The 19,690-nt window shown below is 35.2% G+C and overlaps 2 protein-coding genes and 1 long non-coding RNA gene across 4 annotated transcripts; 2 read left to right on the plus strand and 1 right to left on the minus strand.

Annotated features, from left to right (window-relative positions):
- The first annotated feature begins 413 nt into the window (after positions 1-413).
- Positions 414-18,259, plus strand: LOC121736859. Its single transcript, XR_006037073.1, has 4 exons — positions 414-563; positions 7,568-7,574; positions 12,799-12,802; positions 18,249-18,259. It is a non-coding gene; the product is annotated as an uncharacterized LOC121736859 (long non-coding RNA).
- On the plus strand, positions 3,513-7,320 carry LOC121736846 (DDB1- and CUL4-associated factor 13). Its single transcript, XM_042128285.1, has 5 exons — positions 3,513-3,715; positions 3,806-4,350; positions 5,558-5,724; positions 6,284-6,584; positions 7,026-7,320. The coding sequence occupies exons 1-5, from the start codon at positions 3,637-3,639 to the stop codon at positions 7,275-7,277; spliced, it is 1,344 nt and encodes a 447-aa protein (XP_041984219.1). The 5' UTR covers positions 3,513-3,636; the 3' UTR covers positions 7,278-7,320.
- Positions 8,302-12,835, minus strand: LOC121736847 (kelch domain-containing protein 3). 2 transcript variants are annotated; one of them, XM_042128300.1, is made up of 6 exons: positions 12,731-12,835; positions 12,325-12,577; positions 11,771-12,236; positions 11,437-11,632; positions 11,098-11,271; positions 8,302-8,520 (listed from the first exon to the last, which is right to left on the minus strand). In XM_042128300.1, the coding sequence occupies exons 2-6, from the start codon at positions 12,565-12,567 to the stop codon at positions 8,457-8,459; spliced, it is 1,143 nt and encodes a 380-aa protein (XP_041984234.1). In that variant the 5' UTR covers positions 12,568-12,577; positions 12,731-12,835; the 3' UTR covers positions 8,302-8,456. The 2 variants fall into 2 exon arrangements, with proteins under 2 accessions (XP_041984234.1, XP_041984242.1); XM_042128308.1 differs by having other exon boundaries at positions 12,709-12,835.
- Positions 18,260-19,690: the final 1,431 nt, after the last annotated feature.

Consider the following 19,690-nt stretch of genomic DNA (forward strand, 5'->3'; position numbering starts at 1 on the left):
TATAAAACCACTTTCATAAACGCAATATTTAATATACCTACCTATCGAACAAAGTTCTCTCCCCAAGCGTACAAACTACGAAAGAGTGACGTCAGTCTTTCGTAGCACTTTGTATGGAACGTTTCGGGCAGGTCTATTTTATGAGATGTTTGAATTGTCATATCTTGGTGAATTTTTAAGCTATCAGAGTCATTCTTTCAGCGATGTTTCTATTTTTTAAGGGTCGTTCAATTACCAATAAGAAAAAAAAATAGTCATCAAGCCTATTAATAAAAACGAGTAATTGCTTGCCAGTCATAGGTAAGCTTTCGAAAGCAATGCAAGGACACCGTTCCAACTAAAGTATAACTAAAATATTATAATATAATTAATGAGTGTTCTATTGTAATTTTCTTTCAGTAATTATTTTTTTAACTGTAAATGTAGCTTTGTAGTGTGAAGCGAATTAGACTCTAATTATTATTATTAGACTTATAAAATTTATGTAGCGGCTCTTTGAAGGTATGAGAAAATCTACAAACTTGATATTTGGCTCATCTGATTGGTAAGTCTGCCGACCCCTGGTTTAGGCCAATGATCGCTTAGGTTTAAGATATTATTTTTGATTTATGTCACACTTGACAGTACACTGATATTTTTTGGAAACACAACCCATATGTAGTCAGTGATGCCAACCTGCAGATAATTTCAGATCGGTGAGGAACCAATTCGATTATCATTTATATTTTTTAATTTTATTTTTAAGAATCCAAACAAGATGGCATAAGGATAAACACTTCTAGATTTTCTATTGGTTCCTCACCGATCTGAAATTATCTGCAGGTTGGCACCACTGACTACATATGTGTTGTGTTTCCAAAAAATATCAGTGTACTGTCAAGTGTGACGTAAATCAAAATATCCTAAACCTAAGCGTTCATTGGCCTAAGATATTAGGCCAGTATACTGGTAACAGTTTAGGAACACGATGACACGTCAAACTGAAAACTGACAGCTGAAAGAGTTTTGGCGGGCATGTCATTTTCAAACTTCTTCTACTTTTTATTGTTGGTGTGGTTTTTATTATTTTTTCCCAAATTGTATTATTTGGGTTTTTGATGTTAAAATATTAGCCATTAAATATCCGTTATCTAGCACAAGTGCAGGTAAGATGTTGTCAAAACCAAAATGTATAATTCCTGTGACATTTGGTGTGAATATCGGTAATATATATATATATATATATATATATTACCGATATTCACAAAAATGTATAATTCCTGTGACATTTGGTGTGAATATCGGTAATATATATATATATATATATTACCGATATTCACACCAAATGTCACAGGAATTATACATTTTGGTTTTGACAACATCTTACCTGCACTTGTGCTAGATAACGGATATTTAATGGCTAATATTTTAACATCAAAAACCCAAATAATACAATTTGGGAAAAAATAATAAAAACCACACCAACAATAAAAAGTAGAAGAAGTTTGAAAATGACATGCCCGCCAAAACTCTTTCAGCTGTCAGTTTTCAGTTTGACGTGTCATCGTGTTCCTAAACTGTTACCAGTATACTGGCCTAATATCTTAGGCCAATGAACGCTTAGGTTTAGGATATTTTGATTTACGTCACACTTGACAGTACACTGATATTTTTTGGAAACACAACACATATGTAGTCAGTGGTGCCAACCTGCAGATAATTTCAGATCGGTGAGGAACCAATAGAAAATCTAGAAGTGTTTATCCTTATGCCATCTTGTTTGGATTCTTAAAAATAAAATTAAAAAATATAAATGATAATCGAATTGGTTCCTCACCGATCTGAAATTATCTGCAGGTTGGCATCACTGACTACATATGGGTTGTGTTTCCAAAAAATATCAGTGTACTGTCAAGTGTGACATAAATCAAAAATAATATCTTAAACCTAAGCGATCATTGGCCTAAACCAGGGGTCGGCAGACTTACCAATCAGATGAGCCAAATATCAAGTTTGTAGATTTTCTCATACCTTCAAAGAGCCGCTACATAAATTTTATAAGTCTAATAATAATAATTAGAGTCTAATTCGCTTCACACTACAAAGCTACATTTACAGTTAAAAAAATAATTACTGAAAGAAAATTACAATAGAACACTCATTAATTATATTATAATATTTTAGTTATACTTTAGTTGGAACGGTGTCCTTGCATTGCTTTCGAAAGCTTACCTATGACTGGCAAGCAATTACTCGTTTTTATTAATAGGCTTGATGACTATTTTTTTTTCTTATTGGTAATTGAACGACCCTTAAAAAATAGAAACATCGCTGAAAGAATGACTCTGATAGCTTAAAAACATCTCATAAAATAGACCTGCCCGAAACGTTCCATACAAAGTGCTACGAAAGACTGACGTCACTCTTTCGTAGTTTGTACGCTTGGGGAGAGAACTTTGTTCGATAGGTAGGTATATTAAATATTGCGTTTATGAAAGTGGTTTTATAACAAAAGTTGCTTTTAATGAGGGATTTTCATTTATATTTTTTAATTTTAATTTTAACAATCTTAACTAGATGGCGTAAGGATAGACACTTCTAGATTTTCTATTGGTTCCTCACCGATCTGAAATTATCTGCAGGTTGGCATCACTGACTACATATGGGTTGTGTTTCCAAAAAATATCAGTGTACTGTGAAGTGTGACATAAATCAAAAATATATCTTAAACCTAAGCGATCATTGGCCTAAGCGATTAGGCCAGTACACTGGTAATAGTTTCGGAACACACTGACATAATAAAAACTTGTCAAACTTAAACTTGACAACTGAAAGAGTTTTGGCGGGCATGTCACTTTCAAACTTCTTCTACTTTTTATTGTTGGTGTGGTTTTTATTATTTTTTCCCAAATTGTGGTTTTTGGGTTTTTGATATTCATTATTGGCAAAATATTAGCCATTAAATATCCGTTATCTTGCACAAGTGCAGGTAAGATGTTGTCAAAACCAAAATGTATAATTCCTGTGACATTTGGTGTGAAAATCGGTAAATAGGGCTATTTCTTCCGTCAATTTTAGCTAAAACATCGTTATAATAACTTTATTATCCTATTCATTGGAATATTATTGCGTCTTTTTCAAGTTGAAATGTATCAAGTTTTACATTCTTTTGCCCAGTTTTGTAGCAATTATTGATGGTATTCCCTGGTATTACCGATAGTTGTCTACCCATACGCCATCTAGTTACTAAAATGGAAACTGTTTGACAATCAAATTAAAAATATTCCTATATTTTCTTCGATTTTGACTAGACTTTTGACCTGATGATATAAAGAAACGATGCTGAAAATTGTATGCAACAATACTGTTTCCCCGCCATTTATTATACTTGACACTGGCCATGGTTATATAGCCGAAGTGCCATAATAAGAAAAAAGAAAATAAGAAAGAAGACGAAGAAGCTGACATCATACGTAGTATCCGTAGTCTGTGCTGACATCCAAAAAATAATAAATAGGTACCTACACTACACGTGCCGTGCCATTATTTTTTGTGAATTCTAACATCCTTTTATTTAAAACTATGCGCTTACAACATGATAAGTATTAAATAAAAAATACTTGAAGTTTACAGAATTCTTTACATACTCAACGAGTCATGGCTAGTTTAAAAGTAAAAGTTATAAGTCGTAACCCTGAAGATTATTTACGGGCTACGAAAAAGGATATTCATAAAAGTAAGGCAGCTACAACAAAATTAAACATTTACTTCAACCCAATTACATCTCCTATGCCTGATCGTGATAAGACTTATTATTAATTTTCAGTTCCAAGAAACTATGATCCTACCCTTCACCCTCTGGAAGGTCCAAGAGAGTATGTCAGAGCTCTTAATGCTGTAAAACTAGAGAGAGTATTCGCCAAGCCATTTATAGGGAGTTTAGATGGGCACAGAGATGGAGTGTCAAGTCTCGCGAAGCATCCAAGCAGACTAGCGTTGTTGGCCAGCGGTGCATTCGATGGCGAGATAAGACTCTGGGATTTGGCGAGTCGAAAGTGCTTACGAAATTTTGTTGCTCACGAAGGGTGGGTGAGGTCCATATGTTACACGCCTAGCGGTGAATACTTCACTAGTGTTGGTGATGACAAAACAATCAAGACATGGAAATCAAATGTGCAGTCGGAGGATGATGAGGACCCAGTTAATACACTGTTGAGTATGTCTGTAGTGTCAGGAGTAACACATCACCGGACCAAACAAATATTTGCCACATGTGGGGAGCATTGCCAGTTGTGGGAGAGCACAAGGAATGAGCCCATTAAGGTTTTCAAGTGGGGAGTTGACAGCCTTCACCATGTAGCATTTAACCAGGTAAATACTTGTAAATTCTAAATATTTGATATAAAAATAACTATGTCTTTGTATACTTCTAAGTATACAAAGAAATAGTTTTTAAATGTTTTCATCATAATAACTGCAAGCTTGTTTGATTTGGTAAGATCAAGTGTATAATCTTTTTTAATCATCTGCAGTTAATTGAGGAAAGTCATTGATTCCTGAAACTTCAACATTCATATTTTAGAATTAGTCTTTCCTTAGCATTTGTGTTAAGATTGAATTTATTTTTAGTAGAAAATAAAAACTTAAAGTGCCTAAATATCTCAGCTATATTATTATGTCCTTCATAATAATATTTATTCCCTTTGATATGTTCGTCCGTAATATGTCATTTTGTTGAGTGGCCTGGAAATTTAAAAATAACGCCAACATTACCCAAACCCCTATAGGGGGGTATTACATTATCATTTATATTGGATCATTTCTATGATCATATATAGGATCCAATATACAGTAGAGAGTTCACTGTGAAAGTAGCAGCACTGAAAGACCAAAAATTTTTTTCACTTTTGTATGGGGAAACTCGTGACGCTCGGGCCCTTGCTCATACAAAAGTGAAAAAAAAATTTCGTCTTTCAGCGCTGCTACTTTCACAGTGAACTCTCTACAAGGAACACGTACACACCCTAAAGTATTATCACTTATTTTTGTTACACTGTATATAATCATTTGATCATATCTGCATATTACATTATCATATTTCATTGATCCTATTTTACGTCATATGTGGTTTCAATAGCCAATGGAGAGCGCTCACACTGACAGGTATTGACGTCAGGGTTACTAGATCTCGGAGAATTCAATCTGTCAAAAGACATCGTCATTTTTAATATGGCTTGTTTTTTGTTATTTCAGCAAGATTATCCAAATATATAATTAGAAAAATAATTACATTACATTATTTGAAACATATTTACGAACAAGAAATTAAAAACTCTTTTTTATATTAAATAACTGGCAACGCCTATTTCTATGACCGTATTGGATCCAATCTCTCAGCAAATGTCAAAAATCTATGATCAAGGAAGAAATGAATCATATGTCTATATTACATATATCACTGACTCAATGATCTCGGATCCAATATATATGATAATCTAATATCCCCCTTAAATATAAATGAATGGGAACAATATAGCACTCCTAATTTTTATTTAAGTAGCAAAATATTATCTTACAGGTGGAAAGTAACTTATTGGCATCTTGTGCAAGTGACAGAAGTATTATCTTGTATGATTGTCGCGAGAATGGACCATTGAGAAAAGTAGTGATGGAGTTACGATCCAACGCACTTTCTTGGAATCCCATGGAAGCATTTATATTCACTGTGGCTAATGAAGACTACAAGTAAATGTCTTACTTATGTGTTTTAAATCTCGTTAAAGTGAGAAAAAGATTTGTACCATTCTACCAATATAAGGAGGATCAACTATTAAAGTAAAAACTTTATATTTGATTGATTGATTGTTGATCAGAAAAAAATATTTTATAGACTAGCTATTAATCTGTATTGTATTAGTAGGTCATAAGTGCTATCAATTAGTGAGCATTGCGTAAATTTCAGTGGCTGTTTAGTTGGCAAGAAAGTTGATAGGGAAAAGAAAATATTTTAATATTTTTTTGCCTATTTAATTTTCTTATTTCTTTTACGTGGTAGAGCCATGCTTCGGCACGAATGGGCCGGCTCTACCGGAGAAATACCACGGGCTCACAGAAAACCAGCGTGAAACAGCACTTGCCTTTCTTATTCCCTTCCTTACCTCCCCTACCCTGTAATCCTATTCCCATGTCCATGGGCGACAGAAGTTGCTTTCCATCGGGTGACCCGTTTGTTCGTTTGCCCCCTTATTTCATAAAATAAAAATGTTATTTATATTAAACCTATTTATTATTAAAACTATTTCAGTCTCTACACATTTGATGTCAGGAAGCTCAAACAACCTGTAAATGTCCACATGGATCACACTTCAGCTGTTATTGATGTGGACTACTCACCAACAGGAAAAGAGTTTGTTGCTGGAAGCTATGACAAAACCGTCAGACTATTTGAAAGTCTAAAAGGACACTCTAGAGATGTATATCATACTAAGAGAATGCAAAGACTGACATGTGTGAAATGGTCCTTAGATAATAAATACATTCTTACTGGTTCTGATGAAATGAATATACGAATGTGGAAAGCTAGAGCTTCAGAAAAACTTGGAGTGGTTAGTAAATCCATGCTATACTAATATTATAAATATTTAAATATTATAAAAGTGTGTCTGTTACCTCTTTACGCCCAAACCGCTGAACCAATTTTGCTGATATTCGCTATGGATATCTCCATAGCGAATATCAGCAAAATTGGTTCAGCGTTTGAGTTCCGAGGAAGGACATAGGATACTTATTATCCCGGAGAAATGTATCGTTCCCGCGCGATAAACGAATTTTGGCGCAACGTAGTTGCGGGCGTCATCTAGTTTTATATAAATTTTTAATCTTCCTTAAAGTGGTTACTAATAATAAAATAAGAAGAAATATAAGAAATAAAGTGAATAAAGAAGTGTGGCCAGAACAAAAATTTATGTTCTTTTGTTATGACCAGCTTCAACTAGAATATGTGGATGAGAGCTAGACTATTTAAAAACATGTTTTTTCTATTACAGCTTAAACCTCGGGAGCGCACAGCTTTGAACTACACTGAAGCTCTCAAGGAGAAGTTTGGTAGTCACCCACAGATTAAACGCATTGCAAGACATAGGCATGTACCTAAACACATACTGAATGCTCAAAATGAATTGAGAACCATAAGAGAAAAGTCTAAGAGGAAAGAAGCAAACAAGCGCGCACATAGCAAGAAAGGAGCAGTACCATTCTCAGTGGAGCGCAAAAAACATGTTGTTAAAGAAGATGAGTAACGTTTCTTCTTTTATAATAAACCAAAAATTGCAAGTATGTTTTATTATAGTTTCCATTCCATTTACAGGATGTCACAAAATATTGTGATAATAAATTAGGTCCTAATGATTAGGGTGTATATGAGCCCCCTGTATGAGTTGACTGTTGAAGTAGCAGTGCTGAAAGATTTTTTTAAACTTGCATGGGCAAATTCATGACGCTTGCCCATACAAGTCACAAAAAAATTTTGCTCTTTCAGCACTGCCACTTTCATAGTGAACTATTAGAATAGAAAGGACAAATACCCTAGGCCTAGAGTATTATCACTTTGTTTTGTTACACCTGTACAATATGGTGAACATATTATTATTGAAAAGAACTTAACCAGAGGCATGGTTAAAGTTATGGTTATAGTTAAAGCAAATTTAACTTTAACTTTATCCTTAACTTTGCCCGCAGAAATTGACAGATGACAGCTGATCCAACAAGGTTATAAATGCACGTGGGCGGGGGCGCTACTGGTAAAGGAGAACTGTCAAAAATGGCGTTTTTGTATGATGACAGCGTTAGTTCCTTTTTTCGCCACATGCATTTAGACTGGGTTGCACCAGAGGCGTGGTTAAAGTTAAATTTATGGTTAAAGTTAAGGTAAATTTAACTTTAACTGTATCCTTAACTTTGCCCGGAGAAATTGACAGATGACAGCTGATCCAACAAGGTTATAAATGCGCGTGGGCGGGGGCACTGTTGGTAAAGGAGAACTATAAAAAATGGCTGTTTTTGTATGATGACAGCGTTAGTTCTTTTTTTCGCCACATGCATTTAAAACCTTGTTGGATCAGCTGTCATCTGTCAATTTCTCCAGGCAAAGTTAAAGATAAAGTTAAATTTACCTTAACTATAACCATAAATTTAACTTTAACCACACCTCTGGTGCAACCCAGTCTAAGTAATATAAAATTCATTACATAAAAATCGGAAAAGTACTAGTTTTGTTGTTATAGGTCCTAAATATAACGAAAAGTTAAGACACTAATTTCATTATTACTAATGAAACTTTATTTTTTGTAGAATTTTATTACAACAAAATATTTTTTTCATTGATAAAAATAAGCACCATGGTTTGCATACAACTGTTGTTTATGTTTAACATGTACTTTATTTAATAAATAAATATTAATAAATAATAATAAAAATAATCATCCAGCTTGATTGATGGGTCTGCTTATCCAATTCGGCAACGTCATTGATTTTATGTCTTCTCTGTAACAAATAAAAAAACGAGACTTGGTTTTAAACTGAAGTAAAAATAAGATAAAACAAGAGTAGTATAATAATAATTTACAAGTGTTGGTGATACGAGGGCTGCTATTTATGTATCCGGAACTGGCCACTTACAAGAACAATATTTAAAAAGTAATTACAACATTTGAAAATAGAACTCTTTGGTTGAAGAATACATTTTGTTTCATGTGACTGTCAATTATTTTTCCATTGTGGCGTCATTTTGAAAATTGCGTGTCTTCATTTGCCATGGATTTAACGCGTGAACATTTTCGTGCAATGATTTACTACGATTTTCGGCGTGGGCTAAATCAACAACAGTGCTTTATTCAACTCACCGCAACTTTTGGAGATGAAGCACCATCAAAAACCACTGTTTATCACTGGTACAGTGAGTTTAATCGTGGGCGGTCTATGCTCACGGATGAAAATAAAGAAGGTCGCCCAAAAACAGCTGTTGTCCCACAAAATATAGATGCTGTGCGGGAACTAATAATGCGTGATCGTCATGTTACATATCGCGAGATAGAGGCGTCCTTAGGCATAAGTATGACGAGCATACATAAGATATTACACGAACATTTGGCTGTAAAAAAAATATGTTCGCGTTGGATTCCGCACAACTTGACAATCGATCAAAAACGGGCTCGTGTCGATTGGTGCAAAAAAATGATAAAAAAATACAACCGTGGTACGTCAAAAGCCGTTTATAATATCTACACAGGTGATGAATCTTGGATCTATGCATATGACCCCGAAACTAAACAACAGTCAACGGTGTGGGTGTTCCAAGATGAGCCGAAACCAACAAAAGTTACTCGTGCAAAAAGTACTTTGAAGCAAATGGTCGCCTGTTTTTTTGGAATTAATGGACATGTGGCTACAGTGCCATTAGAGAATCGTAAAACGGTTAATTCTGAATGGTATACGACCATTTGTTTACCAGAAGTCTTTGAAGAAATAAGAAAGGACAACCGACAACGCAGAATCATATTACATCACGACAATGCTAGCTGTCACACCTCAGCTGAAACAACTCAGTTTTTGGAGGGTCAAAAGATCGAATTGACTGGTCATCCGCCGTACAGCCCTGATTTGGCACCTAACGATTTCTTTTTATTTCCATACGCGAAGAACAAATTTCGTGGTCAACGTTTTTCGAGCCGCGAAGAGGCTGTTGATGCGTTCAAAATGCACGTTTTGGAGATACCTCAATCAGAATGGAAAAAGTGCTATGAAAATTGGTTCCAGCGTATGCAAAAGTGTGTCGATCATCGCGGCGAATATTTTGAAAAGCAATAAAACCATATTAAATGATATATGTTTGTTTCTTTTTTTAATTCCGGATACATAAATAGCAGCCCTCGTATCTATATTACGCGAGCGAAAAACTTTGGATCCCTTTTGACGAAAAATGCGGAAAACGTAGGTGATTGAAATTTTGCACAGTTATAGTTTATATGGTGAAGGAGTGCATTGAGCTGATATTATTTTGAAATAATGCTTTTATCATACATTTTTTAGGGTTCCGTAGCCAAATGGAACCCTTATAGATTTGTCATGTCTGTCTGTCTGTTTAACAAATAAAACATTACACACACTATATAGGAGATTTTGATTGACATACACACAAGTATAGGCCAGTCTGTCATCACCATAAAGTTAATATACCTAGCGGAATAGAGAAACAAAGGCCTGAGCAAGAGAGATGTCACTATCAGTAACACTGCGTGGTAAAAAGAGATGTGTGATACATGACAGCAGCACTCTTTTGACGTCCAGTTGGCATGTGCCGCACGTTGACAATTTAATCTCATAGAAATCATGCTGGTGTAAGTGTATACGTACACATATTTTTACACACAGATGATGTGTTTCGTTTGACAGCAGACAGAGATTGTTGCTGTAACTTTATGGTCATCCATCACTCATCATTTCACGTTATTAATCTGAGTCTGGCTTAGGAAATATAATAAAGTCAATATTTTGACACTAGAATATCAGTAGAAAAGCGTTGAAAACCTATAATTTAATTTTTTATTTGAGGTCGAATTTCGACCATTAGGCGATCTCTAGTTACTAGAGATCGCCCAAAGGTCGAAATTCGACCTTACTTGCAACGACATTAGGACTACTGCCTATATTTTGTAAAAAATATTGAATTCATCATAGTTTTTTTCAATTCTTGTCTCTGGGACTCAGCTGATCTCAGATTGGCCGTTTAAGCATTGTCTAATAGTATCTAAAATTAAATAAAAAAAACAATAATCCATTTTCAATTTGTCAACTTGTTGTCAACAGACTTCAACCATAAATAAAAGAGTATAATTCGTATGTATAGGCTTGTCACTCAAAAATCTGTCATTTTTCTTAGTAGTAGTGTCGTAGTATGTGTAACGTTTTATTTGTTATAATAATATCTCGATAATAATAATACGTTTCCCCATTTTCGTAACAAGGGTTACAAAGTTTTTCTCTCACATATTAATATATAGATAATAATTATATGATAAAGTAAATTTAGGTTATATTATTAAGTTTTAAGATTAAACTTACATTATTTCTTGAGGTAACACTGACTGATCCAGCTTGTATTCAAGAACACAAAGGATGCTCAAAGTCCTAAGAGATGGCGAATAATCTAAAACATGGAGATCACTGTTGTCTACCAACCTCTCTGGGCTGTCCTCAGTATATTCCTCTGGTTGTTGATTTGCGCTTATTATTGGACTGTTAATCAATATATATTAAATATTAGAAGCATGTAAATTTTTATTCCAGATTGTGAATTGATAAACGCAAACAATTTTGATGTTTTTTTTTTAAATTTGAATATTATTAGTTTACCCAGACTTTGGTATTACTTATGTTAAGTATAAATATTGTAATAGTTACCTAGTCCCTCCAAACATGTAAACTTTATCTTTGTACAGGAGGCAAGCCTGCCTTCTCCTTCTCCACGGCTGATTTCCATGTACCCATAAGCGCTCCCAGTAATTACCTTCAATTGAATATCTGTACAGGTCATTAAAATGAGTCTTTGTTTTTGCATTTAAACCACCAAAAATATACATGTACCCATTGTACAGCCCTAAAAATGAAGAAAGCATATTATTGTTAATTTTTTATGATTTTACAAGTTTTATCAGATCAAAAATGGTCCTGTTAACATTGATTTAAATGTATCTATTAAGGTTATGGTTTTGTTATATAAATTAGAAACACATACATGCAGAATGACTTCGCCTTCCTTCAGGCCAACAACCTTTAGCATGAACATTAGTCCATCTCTCTGTTTTAATATCAAGATAATATACTTGAGGGCAATACAATTCTTCTTCTGTATAATATGGCATGTTCAAATCTCCCCGTCCACCGAATATATACATTCTATCCTTGTAAGCTACGGCTGTGTGAAAATCTCTGTGTGAAGGAGGTGTACCATGAGGATTAATATAACTCCATTTCATCGTATCCAAGTCCAAACAGTGAACTTCCTGAGAATATTGGTCAGTCAGATATTCAAATCCACCAAAAATATACATTTTATTTCCAATGATGCATGCCGAATGCCCGTCTTTAGCATTAGGGACCAAACCAGAGACTTGTGGACTACTCCATACCAATTTTTTGGTATCAAAGCATGAAAGAGTTTCACACGCTACAGCATTGTTCCTACCTCCCCACATATATACCTAAAAAAATAATCGTAGGTATCTATTAAGTAAATAAAAATATTACTAACAACACAATTATAATTATTTATTACTACTCAGTACTCACTTTGTCGCCGTAAGCGACTGCTGTGTGGCCATATCTTTGAAATGGGACGTCATTATTGGTACGGTAATATATTGGCGCCCATCTGAGGGTCGAAGTATTTAATACATGAACCGGAATTGGCTCCCAGTCTTTGTATTCTTCGGTTGAGCAGTATCCACCGAAAGAATAAATTTTGTCTCCAATGCAAACCGCAGCATGGTTAACACGTCTCGGCCCTCCTTCTATGTGAACCGTCCATCTCATTTTAAAATCCCTTAAAAGCAAAAATACAAAGTGAACGAGTAAATTATTAATTCCACTGGTTTACGTCTACGTGAATATAAAAAATAAATCAATATTATACGTCAGATACCAAAACAAACCCGAGACATGGAATGGGCTTACTACAAAGGCCAAGGCAACTAACCTGATATTCGATCATGCTCATAAACTAATAGGTTTTGTAAGTTAACTTAATTTAAAATACGAAAGCAGCGATGTGGGAAGTGAAAATCGCAATGGAAAAATCAAAATGAAAATCGAGTGTAATATTTAGTGAATTGTCACTGTCAACTGCCAAGTGTCTTCTTCTTTTTCTTTTATATTAGTTGCTCCTTTGTGAGTTGCCAATATCAGAGACTCTCCTTTATGAGATGGCTTCTAAATATGAATTATGAAGGAATAAGTTTACGGTATGCTGAGAGTTGAGACGCGTACGGTGTCTGTTGAAAAGTCTAACACAAATACAAACATTTAGAGTTAGTCCTCTTATACACCTTACAATTTAATTTCTGATAGCTTGGGTTGCACCAACTAACTTTAACTTTAACTACAATGCAAAATGTCAAATCTTTGGTTAAAGTTAAAAATGGACGCTATTAAGACGCCATATTTAACCAGCTCGACAAGATTTTAAATGCACGTGGCGAAAAAAGGAACTAACGCTGTCATCATACAAACACGCTATTTTTGACGGTTCTCCTTTACCAGCAGCGCCCGCCGCCCACGTTCATTTATAACCTTGTTGAACCAGCTGTCATCTGTCAATTTCTTCGGTCAAAGTTAAGGTTAAAGTTCACTCCTAAATGGGGAGGCTTACGCCAAAAGAAGAAGAAGAAGATTAAAGTTAAAGTTAAATTTAGTTTAACTTTAACCATAACTTTAACCACACCTTTGGTGCAACCTTAGAACAGGAAAATAAGTGCAACCCAACCTTAGTATACATCATAAAGTTTCAACAAAGGAAGTACCTGTTTACAAAGGACAGAACAGGAATAAAATTGATAGGGCGAGGAATAGTAGGGGGAAGGAATTTCTATTAGGAAGGTTGGTATCTTGGGCAAGAGAAAAAATATTATGGTCCCTCAGGGTGCCCTCAACGTCTCGGCCGCATTCACATAAGGAGCTGTCTCTGACCCTACCTATCTTTATATCTTTGCTAAGAAAACAGGTGCCCTGCAAATTGCAATGTCCCAGTCTCATTCCACATTTTTTTTAATTTGCTTTCTTGTTTAAATTTAAAAACCTGCATGGCCTAACTGGAATACATTTTTGAATAATTAAGTAGTGATTTTCCTTACTTTCACTAGTTCTAACCCGTATATAGTGCCAACTGCCAGCTATTTTACATCATACATATTGATTATTGTGGTTTTTGGCTAGCCGCTAGAGGAACTAAATCCTGACAATTAAAGACCATAATACCTACCTATATTGACTTGACACTCCTGTACTCGTACTTATTATAGCGTCTTTAACATAAGAATCCACAGCCTCATTGCTAGTTATTCCGCTATGCCCCGGTATCCAAGCTAGAACTACTTGTAAGTCAGCGTGACACCTGATTAAGAGAAGCTGTCTTATTTTCAAGACCAGTGGGAATTTGCATCTGGAGCGAAACTGATTACTGATTATGGCTTCTAAGGCACTTTTGGAATCCGAAAGTATATAAATGGACTAGATGACGCCCGCAACTCCGTTGCGCCAAAATTAGTTTATCGCGTGGGAACCGTACATTTTTCCGGGATAAAAAGTATCCTATGTCCTTTCCCGGGACTCAAAGTATGTCCATGCCAAATTTCAGCAAAATCGGTTCAGTGGCTTGAGCGTGAAGAGGTAACAGACGACAGACAGACAGACAGACACACTTTCGCATTTATAATATTAGTATGGAAGTATGGATTTGTTATGGTGGTGGGATTCAACAAATGACAGAGCCTCCAAAATTGCCAGGGTTACCCCGAGGTTTCCCCTGTAAACACTAAAGAGCTTGGAGGTAATTTGAAATTTAGAATCACATTAACTTTCGGTGTCCAAACGGCCATACCAACACAACCGCCCTTTGGAGAAGTTTTGAAGCGTCCGTGAAAATAAGCAGCCAATCCTCAAAGTGTTGGTGAATGATGTGGTTAAATAGAGTGTTGGCCATGGTAGAGCCCTTATCTATAGAAAAATTTAGAAGCACTTTTGGATGGAAGCCGGAAGGTAAGTGCATTATAGAAAATAGGGAGTGGAGTAAAGGTGATTGAGCCTGCACTGGAAAATAGGGCAAGGACGACGGGTAATAGTATGGTACTAGCTAATAAAAAGTCAGGGAAGGTCCTTATGCCGCCAGTCGCTTGAAGAGCTAACTAGCTGCGAAAGGGTGTGGAGTTTATCAAGAAGTGGGTGGGATGAATTTTGAAATAATATAAACAAAAATCTGTCAGAAAGGTATTGTCTTCTGATGTTAAGTGGGGGATCCCCACATTCAACCTGAGGGAGTTCGCTGCGTTAAGAGGCAATGTAAATGGTTATATTATCTGCATACTGAAGTATCTAGCAAAAAACTATTGACGGATAAATCTAATTAGAAGGTATAAACACCCCAGAGGGCAGGACTGACGACATTACCCTGGGGAAGACCTATATAAACAGTCCTGGGAGGGAGGGAGGAATTTTGTGAAGTGATGGTAATAGTACGGGAGGAAAGGGAATTGCAGATATAATTCGTCATCCTCTCTGAGATGCATCAGCTGTAGCATTTTTTGCCTGAATACTGGAAGACTAACGTTATCGTATGCAGATGATACATCCAGGAACACCGTCGATCTGTACTCAATCTTCATAATTTTGAAGTCGGTGCCAGTTCCAAAAGTTTCAAATATTCTGTCAGAGAACTGAAGATTCAGCTATCTGGTACCGATTTCAAAATGATGAAGATTGAGTACAGAAATAGTTGAGGTTTAGCCGAATTCGGAAAAGGGCACTATTAGATAAGAAAAATTATATAATGCTTTTTAGTTCATATTATAAGGATGTTATTATTGTTTTTACCTTGGAAGTCGGTTTTAATTTTTTGTTAAAAATAGTAATTAAATAGAATTAACACTATTATAATTTAGAATCTCCGGGAACGTTACATTGTAAAATATTATGTTTAATTTTGATGAATTGGTGATTGGTGGTCAGTATCTTATATTTTGTATTTTACAGGTAGGTAACATGTATTTTGAACGCGATCAAAAACAAAACAAGTTAAAAGTTAAACCTTAGTAACTTATATCATGAGTACCTACTCCGTGGGGTATAACTGGTGTATATTCTGATAGAGTCGATAGATATATTTTTACTTTAATAGCTTATCTATAAAAATATCAATCTACGGGTTGTGCAATAAGTTTTTTCATCAGTAAAAGAGCAATAGGCGTGATCTTTCAACGCCAGACGGTGTTAGGGAGCGAATCATTTGTTATTATTTCTCTCACGCGTCGGGTTTCCAAACAAATTGTATTGTAACTGACAATATGAGCGATTATTGTTCGATTTAACACATATGCTCTGCTTTCTGTGATTTTTCTTTAATTACCATCACAGGCTTTCGGAGGTTTCAACAATTAGTGAAGTTTTTTGCATTAACTCCCTACCTACTTACAAGTTACACCTAATATACTTTTATCGTAATCTTTCTCAAACGAAGAGACCAGCAAGCAGTAGGGGCGTTAGGCGGTAGTGGGACGCTGGGTGACCGCCCAGGGCGCCAGATAAAAAGGCGCCAAAGAAATCTCGCCTAGGGCGCTGGTAGTGCTAAAACCGGGACTGCCAGCAAGCATGTTTATTTTCATTGGAGTGAATTATTAATATTTGCGGTATTAATTAAAATAAATTAATATTTACATTAAATTACCTAACTAAATTCTACGCACGAACTCTGAGGAATCAGCGAAGGAGCGGTGCGAGTGCCATACGAAAAAAAAATGTTCAAAGCACAAATAATGAAAGCTTCTAATACTCATAGTAAGTAAAGGTGTATGCATTTTTTCAAAGCCGCGTAATTTTCAAAAATCGCGTAAAGTGTCACATTTCGAAGATTTGAGCTGCCAAAGTTGCAATAATATCTTGAATTGGTAAAACTTTGGCAGCTCATATTTTCGAAATGTGACACCTTACGTGGTTTTGTTCTAGATTGTTTTTTGTTTGTATTGATGTTAGCTATCCATTTTTGAAAAAATATTCTTGAACGCGGAAAAACACAATGACGGAAAGTAGGTCGGCCAGGCTCCATACAAATCCTTCATACCCCCTTTTCGTGTAAACCTTCTAATAGTGCGTACACCTGCGTGCGTAGCTATCCATTTTTGAAAAAAGTATTCGTGAACTCGAAAAAACACAATAGCGGTAGCGAATTGGTGATTGGTGGTCAGTATCTTATATATCAATAGTAGTTGTCAATCGGCCAAAATCTTCGTACCCCTTTCTAAATTGAAAACATTAGCCACAAAATATAAAAATGAAACTGTATTTAGACATCGGGTGTTGACGGGGTGGCGAAGTGTGTAGCGGTATTTTCTTCCCCCCGGCCCGGTGACACGGCCTGACGTATAGAAAGCGCATTGTCGGTGACGGCACATCTATAAATCATATTTTGGGATCGGCAATCGTCCATCCTCCCGTCTGCGCGGTGATTTTCGTCGTTTTTTGTCTGACTTCGAAACCGTTGGCATCTGTGATAGAAATATCGTTAGATTTTTATTAACACCGACGCGAGAGTTTAGGGTTTACAATTCTTTGACTTTGTTTTACGTCTAAATTATTTATATTACGCTTGTAATGTTTAGTTCTATTATTATATAACTCCAATTTTTAAACAAAAAATTACGTGCATTGCACTTATTAAAATCCTTATAAATCGTACTCAAAACTCCCAAACATCAAATCTATAATATTATTGAACAATGCATATCATAAAAGCTCAATATAACGATCAAAATATTCAAATCGCTAAGGTGGTGGAAAAGTGGTTATTTGGGCCCGCTTCACGCACCACCCGTTAGCGTATCAAACACTAGCATTTATCATCGGAATCCTATAAAAAGTAAACCGGAACTAATCCCGCGCCCCGACTCTCCCCCTAATCTGCATACGCCAAGGAAAATAATTTTACGCTCTACCCGTATCGGAACTGTGCTCCTTTATTTTGATGCGATAATATTTGACTTCATTCGCTCTGCCACTTCACGAGTGAGTCTTTATTTGCTTTTACGCGTTAAAATTTTGATTTGTTTTTTTAAATGTTTCAGTGTAGGTTTCAGTAAACAATATGAAATTGATGACATACAGATGATTTAATTCAGCATAAAAGCGTACTTTATTATACTTAACATTTACAAATAAAAAATTGTAAGATTATAGTTTTTATTATTCGTAGATTGTAAGTAAATCTTGACCAGATTTCCGTAGCGCTACGCCGCGTAGCCCGTCTACCGTCGCGTAGCGCTACGCAAGTGCTACGAATTTTCAGCGATTGTAATTATTGCAAAACTTGACGATTACAAAATTACAATTGTGTATTTTTTTTGTCATTTTCTTAGCTTCGTTAATTATATTGTAATTAAATTGCCTTCTTTATTTGAGATACAATATTTTGGGATCTAAATAAAAATGTTGTTGTTTTCGATAGAGAATAGCACTTTTATTACCTAGGTGACAATATTTTATACTTAGTAGTTTTCCGTCCAAGTAAATAATATGCATATGTTCGCTAAGAGGCATGACGTAGGACATAAAGGCAAGTCGACGCCTCGCCCGTCTTTATTGATACACGGAAAAGATTTCTCTTTGATAGTTGCGGCCGTGCGTTCTGATGCCAAACATCGTTACTAGTGATGTGTCGATTATCGATATAACGTTTTTTTATCCTAATGTATCTTATATTTTTAAACGAGCAATTCTTGTATATAAGTATATATAATTGGAATCTCGGAATCGCGTCCAACGATTTTCATGAAATTTAGTACATATAATATAGGGGGTTTCGGGGGCGATAAATCGATCTAGCTAGGAATCATTTTTAGAAAATGTCATTTTATTCGTGTTTTATCGAATACCGAGCAAAGCTCGGTCAAACAGCTAGTAATGTTTATAAGCAATAAATGTTTATAAAATACTTTTCGGTTCATATAATATAGATTTTGGCGGTTGTTATCAGAAAGTTTTGCATTTTATTATTTATTATTTGTAATAAGTTAGAACATTAACATTTTCTTATTCATTATGCCTTTATATAAGTTTTTTACGTTGTAAGTAATTAAAGATATACATTATTTATGCTTACCTAGTACTGAAGGTCTAGGTTAAAAAGTTTCCGGTATCGCAATTTATCGACTATCGACAATCGATACAGTGTAAGAACAACCCTAAAACGTAAAGTTCCCCAGCCAATGTCACATTTATTGATGGAGTTTGGTAGTTTTCAATATTATGATGGCTACGTCGTACGTCGTACCTACTTTACATGATACGGATAGTTTTATTACGATTTCGCATTTGCCGCCTGGTGCGTGTAACTTTTTACCCTCCACGAAAAATACGCTCTTATTATCCTATTCAGACTCAAAGTGGTAGTTTTTATGTCGTAAAAATGTCTGTGTTTGAACTGAGAGTGGCTATTATTACTTACGAGCCTGAAAGAAAACATAATTGAGGAGAATTAAACTACAAATTACTCATAAATTCATAAAAATAGTCAAAATAAATGAAGTGGTACAACTTACAAAGAACGTTTATGTAATATTTAATAAATAACTATTGTTTACACCTAATTTGATTCATAAAACAAAAAAAATATAGTTTCTCACTGAACTGAGAGAAAGATATTCATAAAAGTATTAGAGGTTTTTCCATAACTTTTATCATGACAATAACTCACGGCGCAGGTCAGACACAATAGTTAGTGTCACCTATAATCGTATATTAAACCCTTATCCCTATGAGCACCTTGCGACAATAGAAAGGAATATATTGTCGAAAAGTGGCCACATAAAAATGACATACGGTTTCAAAAATAAAACCACTTACAGCCATAGAAGCCTCCTTAGTCACGAGTACAGGCGGCTACAGAAAACTTTGA

The sequence above is a fragment of the Aricia agestis genome, chromosome 2 (assembly GCF_905147365.1).
Source record: "Aricia agestis chromosome 2, ilAriAges1.1, whole genome shotgun sequence".
NCBI lineage: Eukaryota > Metazoa > Arthropoda > Insecta > Lepidoptera > Lycaenidae > Aricia > Aricia agestis.

Bases quoted from the DNA above. Each gene is read 5' to 3' on its own strand.
- LOC121736846 (XM_042128285.1), top strand. From the start codon at position 3,637: ATGGCTAGTTTAAAAGTAAAAGTTATAAGTCGTAACCCTGAAGATTAT. The intron at 5,725-6,283 runs GTAAATGTCTTA...AAACTATTTCAG, and splicing joins GTGGCTAATGAAGACTACAA to TCTCTACACATTTGATGTCA. The intron at 6,585-7,025 runs GTTAGTAAATCC...TTTCTATTACAG, and splicing joins CTTCAGAAAAACTTGGAGTG to CTTAAACCTCGGGAGCGCAC.
- LOC121736847 (XM_042128300.1), bottom strand. From the start codon at position 12,567: ATGAGATGGACGGTTCACATAGAAGGAGGGCCGAGACGTGTTAACCAT. The intron at 11,633-11,770 runs GTATGTGTTTCT...CTTCATTTTTAG, and splicing joins AAGGCGAAGTCATTCTGCAT to GGCTGTACAATGGGTACATG. The intron at 11,272-11,436 runs GTAACTATTACA...ATTGATTAACAG, and splicing joins TACATGTTTGGAGGGACTAG to TCCAATAATAAGCGCAAATC.